The sequence below is a fragment of the Protopterus annectens genome, chromosome 10.part0 (genome assembly GCF_019279795.1).
Source record: "Protopterus annectens isolate FY-2018-M chromosome 10.part0, PAN1.0, whole genome shotgun sequence".
Classification (NCBI taxonomy): domain Eukaryota; kingdom Metazoa; phylum Chordata; order Ceratodontiformes; family Protopteridae; genus Protopterus; species Protopterus annectens.
The window spans coordinates 650,037,360-650,055,648 of record NC_056744.1 but is presented as its reverse complement, the minus strand read 5'-3'; the positions used below and the strand labels follow the sequence as shown (position 1 = coordinate 650,055,648).

Sequence of the window (18,289 nt, the reverse complement as noted above, 5' to 3'; positions counted from 1 at the left end):
GCTGTGATATGATGGACTCATCAAAGGTAATTTCAACGAATGGAAAAAAATGAAAACCGTGAACTATTTTCGACAAAGTCCCCCTGCACTCCCTGTGTGGAGGGATACCTCCCACACATCCCGGACTTGTATATACCAACTTCGAGGTTGCACAAACCTGGAGAAAGAAGCAAACTCCACTGTCTTTTAATGTAATTTCAGCAAACAGCACTCTTTTTCCGTTCATTGAAATTTCAGTCACGCAACATTCTTCCAGCGTGGTAATAGTAGGTTGGACATGAAGGTATTCCAGATCTTGTATAACAAATCTGGAGGTTAAAGGGTTTTTTAAGAACATGGAGGCACCACCACCTTTAGTGTCTTCATGTAATGTAGTAGGCCTAAATATGTGGTAGGCATTGAAACACTGCACTGATGGGAGTGTTTTCACTGGTCTTGAGACAGTTCTATGGGTTGTATATATCAATAATCTCCAGGGTAAGAAGTGCTTGTAGGGAGTGGAATTTTTAGTTTACGCTGCAGGCAGTAAGCAGCAATACTCTTATATCCTTATTCTGTTTTGTTAGTTGGAAGGCTTGGATGACTGAAATTGCCTTAAAAAGGCACTGTAAGGGTGGACAAAGATTTAGGCAATATACAAAAATCTTATTGGGTAGGTGCAGGCCGTCCCTGGCAAAGCAGTTGAGACTGTCTACCATCTCCTTCCAGGCTGATATGTATTGTAACCCCCTTAGAATGACACCTGATATTAAGCCATTTGTTGAAGTATATAATCTGTTCAAATTGCTGCATCATTCTTGGTGATGGTAGAATGCTGTCCAATACCAAGTTCATACCTGGTTCAAACACATGTTTTAAGAGCTCCATCATGTCTCCCTTCTAATAGTCCTTGTACTTTAGGACAGTATGATATGTGTACTTTGTGGAGCAAAGAGTTGAGTGCATGCATGATATGGCGAATCTTGACATCCGATAGGCAACTGACTGTATCTCTCTTCTTGCACAGCCTTGTGACTGGTGCAGCAGTGTGCCTGACTTACGGTGTCACCTTTTACTGAGATATTGGATTGTGTGGAGATTTACCTTATGAGATTTTAAATTGAGTCAGCGTGACTCTCTTTAATGTATGTGTTTTTTGGTGGGTGCTGCCTGTGTTGTCTGTCTGTGAGGTTGCGGTGGATACTGGTTTCTTATGTTACATTTACCAAACAAAAACAAGTGGTTAAGCCCTGTGAGCACCTTCTGTTAAGCCCTGTAGGCTCCTGTCTGCTTAGAGAGAGAGGAGATCTGAATAGAATGGTGCTCACAGGGCTTAACCACTTGTTTTGTTCTGTCTTTTGGAACCTGCCCAATAGTAGATGACCAGACAGGTTTAGACAGGGTACATTGGCACACCAAGTGGCACTTCCACGAAAGGAGACCTTTGTGATTTAAGTAGGTTACTTCCGGGAGTCTCAGTCTGTGTAAATCTCTGTGTTTGATCTCAGCTGTGCGTGATTGGTTTAATGTGGTGATGTATGTTACCAACAACCTGCATGTTATTTTTTTCAGTACTTCTTGTGAGAGCTTTGCTTCTAGTAGTTGTCAGTAAACATGAAAAAAATGCTACATTGTCTCAAGATGTCTTTGTTAACCAAGTTGACAACCGAGAAAGTTGGAAAGTGCAAATCCATGATTTCCAGGTGCATACTAATGTGGTCTGAAGGGGGAGTAGTGCCTCAGAGGTTGGAGTTGATCACTGGAGGTGCTGACTGTCTATTAGTGAAGGTAATGATAGGGACAATACAACCACATGCAACTAGGAATAAAATGATCCTTTGCCCTTTCTCTCATCAAAAGCAAAGATTAGCACCAATCCCAACCTACTTTCTGAGACGTAGTTTTAACCCAGATGTTTCTGGATTTAGTACATTTGCTATAATCTTCTCTTGGTAGATACCCTGCATAGAATGTTCAGCAACAGAAAGCCAAGTTACAGGCCTGGAAGAGGTAATCACCAAAACTGTAACCAGACCAATCAGTGAAGTCCCATACATACTGTTGAGTCGGAGACCAGCAAGAATCAACACTCCTCTGCTAAATCTGTCACCAGGAGCATTAACTGCAAGTCGTCTCCTATCACTTTCGGGCCTTCCAGTGGTCAGTAATCTGTACAGAGGCCAGGAAATAATGTCCCTGTACTTCTCCTCTCAGCAGGAACAAAATAGTAACTCTAATCCCAATCCAGTTCCTGAAAATCATTTCCTAAGCTCTCCACTGATTAGTAATCTAGTCCTAATCGTTACATATCTTAAACGTAAGATGGGAAAAAGGAATCAGTGCACTAAGTAATTATTGCAGTGTGCACTAAGTGAATGGCATGATATAAAACCAGGGTTAACCAAAGCTTTAAGAATCTAAGAGGAGGGTCTTTAAAGTTTTACTTTACAGTGCCCTGTAAAATAAGCATATGAGATGAGATGAGACTATGAGAAGCTTTCAACCTTATTTACAATAGGGATGAGTAGCTCAAGTCCACCAAGTTTAAAAGCACAACAGGAACTGGGTAGTTGGGTTTGAAAAATCCAGTGTGGTTACATGCCAGTAGTAGTCTCACAGCATTTGCATCTAAATACCCTAAATAAGAAATCTTTCTTCTCAGTTCCTCACAGTAAATTTTATTCCTTAGCAATTGGTAAATGGAAAAGGATTTTTTTTTCTAACTGACCCTAGCCAAAAGCTTTACAAATCCAAGAGAAAAAAACTTTAAGTAGAACAAACTGTAATATATCAATAGCAAAAATAAATTTTAATTAATTAAAGAAGTATCCAAACCTTAAAAGAAGAATTTCAATCCAAAATCCAATGCAATCACAGATCAGCAGTAGTCTTTCAGCTAAAATACTCCTTATCTCATTACTCCCCATTCGGAGTCACATCCTACATCTTTAACTTCTAGGTCTACTGCTTAGACCAGTCTTCCAACTGTCCATGTAACACATCAAGAGATATATTAAACATGTGTGTCTTGGATGTAGTAATGTAAGATGTGTTATGAAAGATGAAAGAATAGCAAGTAGTACAGAGCTTTTGAATGAAAGATGCAGTCCTTTTGCATTCAAAATGCCAATAGCCTGCACCAGTGGCACAGACTGATAAAAGCCTGACTATGGCCCAGATTACCTAACGTCAGTTAAGAAACTGTGGCACCTGATGGCGCAAGTAGGGATAGACATGCCCTTCATGGGGGGGATGATGATACCAGCTGGCTCACGATGCTTGCTGTGGTGATGCAGTATCCAGTGAGAGAGTGGGAATATGTCAGGATGCAGGTGCCAATGCATGGAGGTCGAGAGTGTGCCTGTCCAAGCCATTGATGATGACCTTTGTGGGCACATATGAAGGAATGTGTGTGCACAGACAATAGGTCATAAGTGGTTATTGTGGTGAATCAAGTGATCTTTTAACCACCAAGGGAGTTAGACCAATTCACAGTAAAAAGCTCTCCTAGACAGTGAGGACATGAGCAACCATAGTATTTGCCTCTATGATGTTCCCCTAGATGTCCCTCTTCCCAGGGGATATGGGGATTTTCCACTGTTGTGGAACAAATGAGCTTTCGTTGGAGAGAGAAGGTAATTTCACTTATGGTAATCAAACAGTCTAGTGTTGAGAACTCCTATTGATGGGTTTGGCAGCATCGCTGTGTAGAGACAAGAACATGTGTGGCTGTGGCAGTAGATTTACGTGTACCATGGGGAACTTCATAGCCAGTATTTTTTTTTCCTGCTGCAGTTTATACCTTTATTACACCATTGTATTGTGAACCAGAACACACTGTTTTTGAATTCTGTCCTACATTCATATACAAATCTTTATCCATATCTCCCTTAAACATTTTCCTGCCAGACATTCCTATGCAACTCTCCATGACTTCAGTCCACTCACTGTTCCTTGAAGATACCCTCTCTGTAATATTCTTTGCTTTATTCTTGTGTGTGTGTGTGTGTGTGTGTGTGTGTGTGTGTGTGTGTGTGTGTGTGTGTGTGTGTGTGTATAATATATGTATATATATATATAATGTGTGTACATTTTACATATATATTATTTTGTATTTCATCATGTAAAGCACTGATCCACCCTGCAGGCAGAACTTTTCTCTTCAAAACAAGCCTGTTTCTAATGCTGATTACAGAAACAAACTAAAACTTCTTAAAGATAAAACTTGTGAAGAAAGCCACAGGCAAACTCCAAACAATGTGTGTCAATGCACACTTTCGTTCGACTCTGTGGCCTAACTTCCTCAGACTATAAAAAAATTTTTAACTAAAAACATTCCATTTAAAAGTACACATAATAAAATTACATTCTTCAACCACCTATGGTAGTGCACAGCCCTCACAGTAATCAACACTATAATTGTTAACACATATCCACCCTTTACAAGCATCCATTACATGCCTAAAACAAACAAACAGTGGGCGGATAAATCTAACCTCACACTTATTTAGAACCCAGAGCCAGTTGTCCTGACAAGACTCCTTATTATACCAAAAATTCTTCCTCAAATACAAACCACTTGGCAAAATTAATGTTTTTAAGCAAATAATGCTGTATTTAAATCCATTGCCCTTTTTCTGAGTACTGAGCACATAGTTTTATTGGTAATTTCACAGTGTACTGCACTTTTTAGCTTACAATTATGTACCAAACTCATGTTTTCTGTTCTCACCTTTGAATTGTTTTCTTAGCCCTGCATCTGTCTTACTTGTCATCACATTGCTGCTGAAATTAGGCTAACTGTGACTTCAGTGTTGGTATAATTGTACCAGACTGTTTTGTTTGATAATTTACTATCACAATCTTGCACTGTTTTGAAAATTGTAATCACAAGACCTTAATATTGAAAGACTAAAATGCTGAAGACCTGGACTTGTCAACTAGCTGGGCTTATGCAATCACTCCTTCTTGCTTTAACACTACTGCAGGGCCCATGTTAGCAGTCATTCCTGGGTTCATTCGTATTGGTAGTGGGGATTCAATATTCAAGATGTTTAGACATTGTGGTCTTCATTGTTTTGGTCTTTCATATTAATGTATTGGGATTATGGCTTTCAAGATTGTAATAATGTATTATGTTTGGGATGCCATCTGTTTAATAGAGCTTTCCATATTTTTAGTCTGGTAGCTTTATTTTGATTTTTTTTATATATATTTACTGCATTGAACTGTGTAATGTCCAGGATTAGTTCCTCTGCCTTATGCCCACTGTGTGCCAGGATAGTACCAGCTCTCCTGCAACCCATCATCACCATAGATAAAATTCCATACCCTATCTTAACCAGCTATAGGTCACCCTCCATGTCGCAAGACGCTCACAGTACATACTTGGACCCACTGGAAACACTTGCCATCCAACTTAATATCGTACTCATAGAAAACCTTAGTTACCCCTCTATAGATTTGGAATATTACACTGCCTCAAATCTACAGGCACACAGATTTCTGGACTTTGTAAAATACAAACAACCTTGACCAAATAGTGAATACACCTACTAGAAGTTTCGACATACTTCAGGCTCACAGCTATGGGAGAATGCTGCACCCCCGCCCCCATCCTCATGTGTCATCTTCCCTGGTAAGGTCAGACCATAAAGCTGCTTCCTTCAACATCAAAATCAACTTTATAATCCCATTCAAACTAGTAATGGGAACTATTTCAAGGCAAATTACTTGTTATTAAGTGATGGTGTGTCAAAATGCAGTGCCTTTCTAAACCCCAAAAACACACCAGTCTATGCTGAATTGCTGTTAGAAACTATGTATAACTGTCAGTGGCTGCACAGAGGCTGCTGTACCTACCAGAAGTAACCCCAGAACTTGCCTTAGAAACAAAGTGCCCTGGTTGCATCCCAAGTTAGACAGGCTTTACAACAAAAGAAGAAAAAAGGGCAAAAATCAGGAAGAGTAATTCCCATAAGGATAAAAACTTCTCATCAAAGTAAATAGGCAACCAAGAGGGCTAATTAGGTCAAATAAAGGCAACTTTGAGGTGAAGCTATCCACTCAGGTTAAAGATAGCCATAATGCAGTTTATAGCTATGTTAGAAACCTAAAGGGCAGCACACAGCAATGTGCTGAACTGGTGGTTAATGAAGCCATATTCACAGAGGCTGGCAATGTAGCAAATCTGTTAGCAGGCAAATTCAGTTCCAACTTTACTCTCCTCTCACCCCCAACTGTCCCCCCAATAAACCCTCAAATACAAACCCTTCCAACTATAACTAGGGAGGATTTACTGGCTGCACTCACTAAAGCCAAGAACACTGCCTCAATGGGTGCCAGTAACATCCAAGGATGCCTCCTGAATAGTCTAAAATACAATTTGTCAGGACCCCTGGATTCATTATTTAACTGGTGTGTTAAAACAGGTTTCATGCCACATGAGTGGAGGACTGCGGCTGTCATCTCCCATAGTAATAATAAGCCTTCAATATATCCTGATAACTACAGACCCATTGGTCTGACTAGTCATACCAGCAAAGCCATGGAAATTATCAGCAAAGAGCATAGGAGACCTCCAGGCATTGACTCCATCCCAGTTTTGCTTTGTCTAAGGAAGGTCATGCTTACTGAATCTGGTGGACATCTTTGAGAAGGTCACTAAGGCAGTGGATGAGAACCTGTGCATACTGCCTACCTAGACCTGGCTAAGGTATTTGATACAGTACCCCATTTGGGCACTATCAACAAACTTCTGTGACTAGGTATAAACCCCTTTTTAACATGCTGTATAGCTAACTGTCTCACTGATAGGACCCAAGAGGTTAGAATCAGTGAGGCCATCTCCACAAAGAAGCCCATCAACAGTGGAGTCCCCCAGGGCTCTGTACTAGCCCCACTTCTTTGTCATCTACTTCTCAGATGTCAGAGCCAATGTCTGAGGCCTCTGGCTAACCAAGTTCACTGATGATTGCAAACTGGGAGCAGTCATCAGATCCCCCCAAGACAAGAATACCCTTCAGGAATTTCTAATGCAGACAGACTCTTGGTGCCAAAGCCATGGCTTAAAACTCAATACCGAGAAATGCATTATAGTATCTTTTGGGAAGCCTGCCACCCCAGGTAACTACATCGTCCATTAAACATCCTTAAAAGTTAATTCACTAGTCAGAGATCTGGGAACTCGTGTAGATAGTAACCTAGCCTGTGACCGACACATGTCCAAGGTAGTAAGAAAATCCTATGTTGCTTACCTTATAAGCAAGGATATGGCATCTAGGTCCAGAAGAGGTCATCATACCACTGTACTCAGCCCTCATCAGGCCGACCATAGAGTTTAATGCCCCCTTTAGAAATTTATCTGACCAGACACATGCAGCAACTGGAACGTCCACAAAGGTTCCTTATAAAAAGAGTACAGGGAGTAAACAAGGTGTCCTACGCCAATTGCCTAAAGCTCCTGTCTCTCTATTCAGTATTATACACACTTCTGAGTAGTGATCTTTGCCTGGCGTACAAAGTATCTCTGGATCCTGCTTTGATGAATCTTTAGCATGTCCACAAAACAAATGGCATCAGAACTACTAGATTAAAAGGCCTAAATTTTGCTTACAACATAAACAGGACATCTTGGAGAGACCGATGTGTTTCTCAGAGAATTCCCATTCTCTGGAGCAGGCTCTCCATCCATGTGAAGTAGAGTTTGTCCCTATCCCTACTTAAGTGCAACTTGGACCAGTGGATGGATAATTGGAAATTCACACCTGGTTTGACTCCTGTGTCTCTGATGGACAGAGGCAGTCAGTAAATCACCCCCATAAATCAAATGTAAATCAGATTTGTGGGTCACATTTAGGTTGCATGGCTAGGGTTTTTGTGTAGTGGTCATTAGCCTAGTAAATACCTGTGAACCCTGAATTGGATAAAGTAGATGAATGAACTATATTTAGAGAGACAGAGAGAGAGAGAGAGAGAGAGAGAGGGAAAGTCATAAACAGTGTTATAGTTGTGCAATATCTTGTTCTTGTGCAGATAAGAAAAGCAAATTAGGAGAAAAACAACCAGTCATTAAAATGTTGACTTTAACAATGTATGCCTTATTTCTCCTTTTCCTTTTCTGTTTTGATTTTTCTGTTTGGAAGACTTCCTGAATTTTCTTTTCTGCAAGTATTTAGCAGGAGAAATGTAGCTGGCATTGGGGCTCACTAGCATTTCTACAGTCAAACTGTCTGTTTTGTCATCATTGTAAACTGTCTTAATCGCAGTATGCCAGATAGAACATGTTCTGGATTTTTTGCAAATAAAAACCTTGTCCTGTTATTATTGTATACTACAACACCTGGCCTTCTGGAGTGCTTTCGTAGTAAGAACACTGCACGTTCTCTGGTCATTAAATATTTCATTAACATGTTCCATCAGAGAGGAGATGCTGTGCAGGCTTTTCTGTAGTATTGTAAGTTTGCATAATGATCCCCATATGTCAATTGTCATTATAATATAGAATCATTGTGCACATAACTGGAGGTGCATTGTATTTATTGCAAGTGTCTGAAAGTTGTATTAGATTATTTAATAACTAACTTTAAATCCCCATGCTACAAATAGCTGATTTATGAAGTACTTGGTACTTCTACTATTTGTAAGTAAGAGTTTTTCTTAATTTAATATGCACTGACCATTTTGTTGAAACTTAGGATAAGAAAATTAAGATCTTCAATCCTCATTGTGGTTCCAGTGATGAAGATGAAGAAGACAGAGAACTAAAGCATTTGTCTGAGCTGTCATTAGCTGGTCTTGACTCTGAAATTGCAGTTTCTTCAACTGTCTTTTTAAATGAGAATGGGAATTTGGTCTGGCCAGTACTCATTTTGTATCCAGAATATGGACAAACAGACTTCATATCTGCTTTTAATGAGGAATCAAGGTAAGCAACATATATTTTCACTATGACTATCTGTTATAGTGTGTTAAACGTGTCCAGTTGACTAACTTAGTTTTGGAACTGAAGGGTTTAAGAAAAGAGATTTCATCACAAGTGGTTGATTGTGAATTTTAATAAGTGATAAGTTGGATTTAAGGTACAGAGCTCACTCTGAACAAAGTGAGGCTAATGTACAGGTTATTATGATTTCTGAGAGTTTTTAAACGGATACAAATTCCTTTATGGAGAAGAATAATTCCATTTATAACACATGCATTGTGGAATCCTATATTTTTATTCAGAAAACCACTCACAGCAGACACAACGGCTCAGACTGAGTTTACTAAACAGAATAACCTTGTTGAAAAATCTTTATTACAGACTGAATTAGATTTTTCAGGAAAAGGCAAATGAAATTAATATAAAAAAGAGACAACAGTGATAGTGACACCAGCCAGTCTGTGTCAGCCTTAAATAAACATAGTAGGACAACAACAGTTGGAGGTAACTTTATAATTGATATGGTAAATGCAAGGAATAAGGTGAGTCATTCTGCTGGTGTGTTAGTTTATAGGTGACTCAATGATTAGGAAAATTATTTAGACCACTTGTTAGTATTTAGAATGTGACAGTTTTAGTTTAGGGGGTTGTAAACTCCAAGATACGTCAAATTTATAGAGAAAAGATATACTTATAATTCAGTAATTATAACATGCAGTTGTAAATGATCTGTCAGTGACGCCTCTCTTTCACATGTATAGCATGGTTGAGAATATTTCAGAGGTCTGTTTAAAAAACAAAATCAATGTTTGTATTTCAGACATTTTGCCCTCACTAGCTCTTACAGATTACCAATTCACAAAACTAAATGCTGTTCAATAAATGGTTACATAACTGATATATTCAAAATGATGACTTTATTAATTCCTGGGATGATTTTGTGAATAACACAAGTTCATTTGGGCAAGATAGGTATTTATTTGAATTACTTAGGTGGTAAATTAAATTCAGAATTGGTTGATATCATGAAATTCTTTTTTTATTTTTACCCAAAAATTAAGGTAAGTTACACCCATGCTAGACACCCTAGGTTACAAATAAATTAACCAATGTAGTCTATTCAGTAAATAATTTCGACTTGGTTGTAAATACTGAATTCTGGAATAGTGAAGGAATGCAGCTTCCTGGATACCAGTCATTTAGCTGCTTGAGAAAGAGTTGGAAAGTAGGTGTAGTGGTTATTTTTGCGCCTCAATGGCTAAATGTTGTTTTAAGTGGATTATAGTTCAGAATTGATTTTTGTTGGAAGTATTAGTTGCTGACTTTGGTCCCCAATTACACTTGTTAGTTTTCTATAAAAGCCCTACATTATCAAGCACTGATCAACTCTGGCATATCAGTGCCTTGGTCAAGTTTGGTCAAGTTTATGACTTACGATAACCTGATAATATCAATTGGTCTGATTGCACAACATCGACAATGCTGGAGATTGAATTTTACGATCTATGCATTGAACTTTACAATTAATGTATGTTGCACAGTTTAACTCAGATGATTGATTTTCTTACAGATCAGATAATATCTTGGATCTCTTACTTACATATATTCCAAGTGAAATTTCTGAGACTAACCAACTGTGTCCATTAAGCAATTCAGATCACTTAGATTTTGAATTTAATATAATAACTAAAGCTTTTCACATGAATCACCAAAAGAGTATTTTTGATAAGTCTAAGCTGTTCGATCTGAATATTTTTAATCAAATAAATTATATGGACTTAAATTTCTCCAGTAATGTGAATAAATGGCAGGATTTTGAAAACATTTGTGAAGTTCTTTTGTCTGGATGAAAGAAAACAATAACTAACAGTTTACTGAGGACTACATCTCCATGATGGAATGCTGGTCATACTAAACTTCTGAGAAAAAAGAGGAAGAAATTTACGCCCTGGTAGGGGTTTAAGAGAAATAATTTAAAATTGACCTATAACTTAGTCTCCAGAAGGTTAAATGCCTCCTTGAGATTGCCAAAGAATAAATTTGAAGATAATTTAGTTAGTAGCCCTTGTTCTAAAAAATTGTATTCTTACATTGGATACATCAGTAGTAAAGTTAAGTATTTTGGACAGATTTCTGTTCAAGATGAAGTGCTGAATGCTGGAGAATTATTGGCGAACTTGCTCAGTGAGCACTTCTTGGAAGTAGATGCTCATTGTTTGATGATGTTTATGATGAGAATTCTAATGTAAGACAATTGTATGTGCCCAGTTTTCAAGCTGACCCTTGTGCTAGCATCTTTGAATTGTATTAAACCTGGTAGTGGTATAGGACCTGATGATATTCCAGGCATTTTCTGGGCATATTGCAGTAAATATATTTTGGCTGCTATCACTCAAATTTTTTAATAACCTCTTATATTCTGGCATTGTTCTTGATAGTTGGAAACTTGTGGACAGTAATTCCAGTTCATAATGGGAGCCCAACAGTCAAATACAAGTAATTATAGACTTATCAGTCTTACTTCACTGATGGGGAAGAGTTTTGAGAGTCCTGTACTTTCCTTTGTTAATCAAGACTTACAAAGATGTTTAATGGACCTCACTCCAGATGTTTACAAAAAAATGTTCTATGTTCACTAGTTTAATTGAATTTTATAACCCAGTAATAATTGCCTTAGATGTAAGCATGTCTGTATTGATGGTCTGTTTGGATTTGTCTAAGGCTTTTGACAGTGTCCCTCATTCTGATATCATTGACACCATGCTCAAACACAAGGTTAATCCATACATTGTTTGCTGGGTGGCTAACTGGATTTAATAGTAGATTGCAGAGAGTAAGATCAGGAAATTTCACATCTAGTTGACTGAAAGTGAACAAAGGGGAACCCAAAGGCTCCGTTCTAGGTCCATTATTGTTCATTTATTCCTAAGATAGCTAATGTTTGGATGCCAGGTATGTGGACAGTATTAAACTAGGTTGTGTTAATACATTGACAGAGGATATTGACCACTTCAGGACTAAATGTGTTTGGTGGCTGAATAGTTAGGCTTAACTGAAATAAAGGTTAATATGGATAAATACACTACTTTGCATTTTGGGGAAAACAGTGGTTGAATATCAGATAAACTTGGGTCCCAATGAGTTACAGAAGTTCACAGAATATAAAGATTTGGGTATTATTACATGTAGTAATTTTAAGTACAGGACTAATGCTTTAATAGTTAAAGCTAAGGCATTAAAAATTATTGACTTAATTTTAAGAACTTTACAATAAGAATTAATTGTATTTTGAGGTTGTTCATAACATATGTTCAACCCATTATTGAGTACAACATGGTGTTTGCTCCTACAAGAAAGGCGATCTCTTGGTTTTAAGTCCAGAAGCCAATGACTCAAGTGAAGTGCTTCTAAAACCACCACAGCACCCGACGATGGACTGTAATAAGCTTTAATAATACAGTTAAGCGCTTTCGTTCATGGCCAAACTTCTTCAGAACTATCATACACTATTTTTTTAAAATGCCCTTTTATACCATATATGCTGTATTGGGTGCTGTAGTGTTTTTAGAAGTTACCGTCTAGTGCTTTGGTGTTTTTGGAAGTATTGAGGCATTGGGTTCTGGACTTATTGTTTTTTATCTTTGTCCCTGCCGCCATGTTTATATTTGGATCTCTTGGTTTTAGAATGCCTAGCATTACTTGTAATGATGAATCATACCATCTAGTCTGGAAAGTGTAGTCCTCTTTTCAATCACAGATATCTGATGGCTAAACTTTGTTTAGTCTACAGGGACTCTGCAGTCAAGAATATCTACCTCTACTAAATACTGAATTGTTGAATACCAGCATACTGTTTAACACTTTCATTGGTTCGACTTTGGAGCAGGGATCTTTTACATGTTTTGACGGTCTTCCTCTTTGCAGATATTCAAAAAAAACAACTTGATATGTTGGGCCTTAAGGTATAGACATTCACTGAGGAGTCTGCATTCAGAATGGCTTTTGGCCTTTAAGCAGGAGTTAATGAACCAATAGATTGCTGATATTTGTAATATCCTGTAACTTCTGACATAGTTATAGACTTTCTAATATTTGTAGTGTATTTTGCCTTATGATATAATTATATACTGCCAGTGACCTACTGTCATCTTTTTTTCACTTTGCATATCATGTGCTTTTAGGTGATATAGTCATATGCAAATTGAGCTTTTAACAGCAGTGCATGGGTTAGTCTTGTACATACAAAGAAAATCAAGTTTCATGAACTTCGGACTTGGTCAGCAATTGGCCAAATGTTCATATGTCACATTTTTCATGCTGACATCATCCTCCTAAAAGGCAGTACCTGCTGCTGAGTTTTAATGTGTAGTATTGGGAATTTCTACTGCTTAGGATGAATATTCTACCTTTTATAGACGTGTGGGGTCACTGTTCTACTTTTGTGAACTTTTCCATTATAACCAGTCTATGTGCCCTGTCTGTTCTGAGATCCACCCTTTAAATACATTAACCGTATAAGGGTAAGATAGTGATAGTCTTTTCAAAGTTTCCTAATAAGTTGCCATGAGGAATCTTAGTAGGGACTTGAAATTAAAAACAATCTGGCAGCATACAGTGTGTGTGTGTGTGTGTGTGTGTGTGTGTGTGTGTGTGTGTGTGTGTGTGTGTGTGTGTGTGTGTGTGTGTGTGTGTGTGTGTGTGTGTGTGTGTGTGTGTGTGTGTGTGTGTGTGTGTGTGTGTGTGTGTGTGTGTGTGTGTGTGTGTGTGTGTGTGCACATGCTGGTGCTCAGCTGATGGCTGTATTTGAAGAAAAAAGACAAAATACCTTTTCTTTTGTCCCAGTTCCCTAGCAGAGCCAGTAGAACTAAGACCATACTTGTCTGTGTAATTAGGCAACATCTTGCTGAGTCTAGAAATCTTGTTGATTTGCAGGCATGTAGTAGGGTTGCCACCTTTTGTAATGGCTAAAACCGGAGTAAGGCCACACCCCTCACATCACCCGTAGCCCCGCCCATTTCTGCCCCTCTTCTGACCCATGTTCAGCCCATTTTTTGACATCACTATGAGATCAGCAGACAGGAATGCCCTCTTTTTTTCGTTCCTGCCTGATGCCCGCTTTCAGCTGATTTAGTATGCTTTTCTGTATAAAAAAAAAAAAAAACATAGTAAATCAGCTGATTTAACAAACTCCAATAGTCTGTTTCCTTTTTTGAAACAGAATCCCAAAGTTTATACAGTATTTTCCGGACTACTGGAGAATCACTTTCATTTCCGATAGTCCGGAAAAAAACGGATTGGTGTCAGCCCTAGCAGGTAGGCTTGGGGTGCTACATTGCTAACCCCCTATTATCCTATCCTAAAATAAAAAGGGAATGAGGGCACATGTGGACTTCAACTGTGCTGGACATTTCATCACAGGCTTGTAGACTATAGAGACTCAGAAAGTGACCTCAGTGAGGGGAACAGAACCAACTGTGCAGGAGCTCTACATCCTTCCCTCCTGCATTGATGTTATCTCATGGGTGCCAGTCACGGTTTCCTTTGACTAGCTCATGAGTTTCTGTAGGTCTTGTTTACCATGGGTGCCAGTTGTAAAGACTGTTTTCTTATTGAAATAATGCGACTGTGCCTTTCAGTATGTTTTTTGGAGTGTCCTATGCTTTTGTTTTGCTTACTCACATATTAATGACAGTTCTCAATGCAGTGTTTTTATTTTCTGAAATTATAGTAACTTTACAAAGATTTTGGGTCTACTGTAAGTAATTGCATGCCATTTGCTTACAACACACTTTCTTGCTGCCCACTTGCTCATTTCGGCAAGTGCTTTAACTCCCACTAACGTCATCTCCTTTAACTAAACATCCTTACCAACACCTAGCCTCACCAGACTATGTAACCCTAGCAGAACCATGATCCTAACCTTAATAACTCCATCTGGTGTCTAACTCTGAAGTCCCTGATCACTCCCTAAACCTAAATTTCCCAACCACTCCTTACACTTAAGTCTCCCCTCCCTTTCCTAAACTTAAACTCCTTGATCATTCCCAAAACCTAAAATTCCCTTCCCCCTCCCTATCTGCAAAGTCACTGATCACTCCCTAAACCTAAAATCCCCTCCCCTGTCACTAAACCTAAACTTCCCCATCCTGAAGTACTTACCTGTGACCACCTCCTTATCTACCACACAAGCAGTTGTAGTTTCTGTGTAGCAGCTGCTTCTCTGAACTCATATTTGTGTTGGAGTGAAGTAGGTGCCTGCATGGGCTACAAAAATGCTCAAGTCCTTGGCATTGAGATTTTGTCTTGGAGCACTTGGGACATGAATGCTTCTAATGCTCCCAAGATTTTGAGATGGTGTTATTTACTGCTAAGTTTTGTAAGGTTACTTTTATTTTAGTTATGAATCTTGTTTGTTAGTACTGATCTTTGTACTCTTCATAATTCTGGCATTTGAAATTTTAATTTTTCAGACTGCTTTTGCAATTACTTGTGGCAAAACTGCTGTTTTAAGGATTAGAGTTTGACATAGATAAGATGATGATAAATCTTCCCTGCATTTTAGCATGTAATCCCGCATGGGCTGGGATTCATAGAGCTGCATTGCAAGGTAACAAACATTTTGCCAAGTATTAAGAGTACACAGTTAGCTAAAATAGACATGAGTAAGTAGGAACAGGGTGCATGAATAGACAGCTAGCTATGCTTTAGGGTGAGCATACTATGCAGGATGGAAAACATAATCGTGCCCGTGTGGTAGTGCAGGAGAAGCATTAAGTAATAAGTACATTATACAAGCTTGAGCCAACGCATGCCTGACTATGCAGTTAGTGAGTCAGACCTACTTACAGTAGGCTCTTGCTAATTGCTGCCTGCAAACATATAGCATATATGAAATACTTTTTGTCTGTTGCCCAATATACAAGCTTGAGCCAACGCATGCCTGACCATGCAGTTAGTGAGTCAGACCTACTTACAGTAGGCTCTTGCTAATTGCTGCCTGCAAACATATAGCATATATAAAATACTTTTTGTGTGTTGCCCAACCAGCTGGAGACCTATGAAAAGGGTAGAAAAAAGGGTAATATAAGAAAAGCAAGAAAGATTAGATGTATATCAATCAGTGGTACACACAGAAGTAGAACAAAGGAAAATTCAGGTGGGGGCCGGGCACTTTTTGTGGGACTAGGTTCCCCATTTTTATATGTGGTGAAAGAAGGGATGATGAGAAGGGTGGACTGCCACAGACTTGGAAGGGGACATGTAAGAAAAACACAAACAGACAAGCACAGAACAGACAGGATATTGGTAGTGTACCAACTGCTAACCTGCCCGGAGAGGGATGTCGCTGGGTCCCTGTAGATCAAGATCCTGGGTCCAGGTGACTGGTAATATTGTCCACATCATGCTTTGGCAGACCAAAGGCAAGGACCTCCTGATTTAGTAAATCCATGATTTGTTGCAGGAAGGGATGATGTGCAGTGAACCAGCATGTCACTTGCCTAGTCAGCCACCACCTCCACCACTTGTTCCATCTCTGTCTGAGCCAGCTTAAGTGATTTAGAAAGGCTACCTTCCTGGAATAGATGACCCCCCCTGGCCCCAAACAGGCAGTACCACCTCCAATTACTCGTCTCGACTACAGTCTTAGTTTGGCAGTGTTGTGTGATGGCTGCCACCTCTGCACAGTTTTAAGTACAAAGTAGTACAAATGGTAAACACTGTACCATTCACGGCATTCTTGCTTCACCTGTGCTCCCACACCCAGAGATCCTCATCACAGCAGTGCCCCTGGTCTGCATACGAGTACATGTATTGCTCCCAGTTCAGGGGATGCTGATAACCTTGGTCAGTTGCTATGCCAGGTAGTACTAGGCATCCACCTTACAACATAGACCCACACGGGTACAATGAGTACAGTAAACACTCCCTGAACTAGCTGTGCAAGAGATACATTATCATACTGTCCTTTATACTCCAAGGAGGTGGTCTCTGTGAGGCACTATCATTGGCCGCCATCAACCTGAATATGCAGACAGACAAAATGGCAAGCTGCAATTCATAGTTTAAAGTGTGATTCTGTCACTGTGAAGCATGACAAGCATACAGTCATACATGCATAAGTGGAATCAAGTCTCATCTGTGACTTCTGTAGTAGAGTTGCTGTGTTAAATGCCAGAGCATGCAGCAAAGCAGCAGTAGCAGAGGTTTGGCAGCTTGCAACTCTCAGCATTTCCACATGACAAAGCCCTGATGAGGTATACAGTGTTCTATAGTAAGATTTGTGTCGTATAAATGAGCCCGGGAATGGAGTATGGTAAAACCAATATGCCTGTGGCAATGGCATTTTTCAGTACAATGGTGGAATACAGCTGCTACCAACAGGTAGGTGTAAGTGATGGACTTGTGCATGTCTGTGTGTGCATAATGGGTATATTACTGTATATCTGGGAAGACAACCCACAACAAGACTGTATCTCCTCACCATCATGGCTAACCTCCGCCTGTACAACCATGTGGATGTCTAGGTATTGCGTAATACAGCTGTTTATCTGCAGATTTGTGTCCATATTACTGTTCCAAATTACCAGTGGTAGGTACCAGTTTTTATATCATGACGTGTCTTCTAGCAAAATTTTGTCTTTGTAGCCATGTACTGAGGTATATGGTCAAGAAAACGTAATGTGTTTCATAGGCAGCCTATTGTTCCCCGATAACTGTGGTGTATATAACCTATTTTTCTCTTTTACCTTAAGTGTGCTCCTGGCTTTTACAGGAGATGGAAGATAGAGGCTAGACAACTTCAGCTGAGCCAAAAACAGTGTCCTGGGACTGACACTTAGGAAGCTCATGGATGACCACTATAGGGGAGAGGGGGTGTTCAGCAGCATCTGCAGGACCATATGTGGAACTTGGTCAGTGATGTTCATGCACTAGGTGGGAAGAATCACGTAGTACAGCAGTATCAGAAGTGTTCCCATAACAAAAGACAGGCACCAAAAAAGGCACACAGCATTGCATTTGGTAGTTCAGCAACTGGAGGAGAGACGCCTCTCATTGCAAACCTTGCAGACGATCATGAAGCATTTGTAGCAATTCTGCATGGAGACAGGAAAGTACTGGACATGAAAGAGTGGGCAGCAGTTGTGGGAGTGGCCATATACCTTGTATCTCACAAAGAGAACAACCAGATTAGCATTAATTCCCAAAATGCTATACAGCAACATTACATATACGGACTGAAACACACTTGTTCCCCATAGATGGATCAGGTTTTTAGGAACTGGGGAATACCACCAGCACAAGTATGTATGTTTTGTAGACCCACATTTCCACTCACCATTAGCATGCACACCACTGGGCCTCATATATTTCAGGGAGGGTGGTAAA

At 39.4% G+C, this 18,289-nt stretch overlaps 1 protein-coding gene across 1 annotated transcript in view; it reads left to right on the top strand.

The window, feature by feature from the left end:
* TTC4 (tetratricopeptide repeat domain 4) overlaps positions 1–18,289 on the top strand; it is a 331,051-nt gene that overhangs the window by 168,202 nt on the left and 144,560 nt on the right. Inside the window, exon 7 of the mRNA XM_044085498.1 lies at positions 8,676–8,905. Coding sequence (XP_043941433.1) covers positions 8,676–8,905 — 230 coding nt within the window. The remainder of the gene's footprint in view (positions 1–8,675; positions 8,906–18,289) is intronic.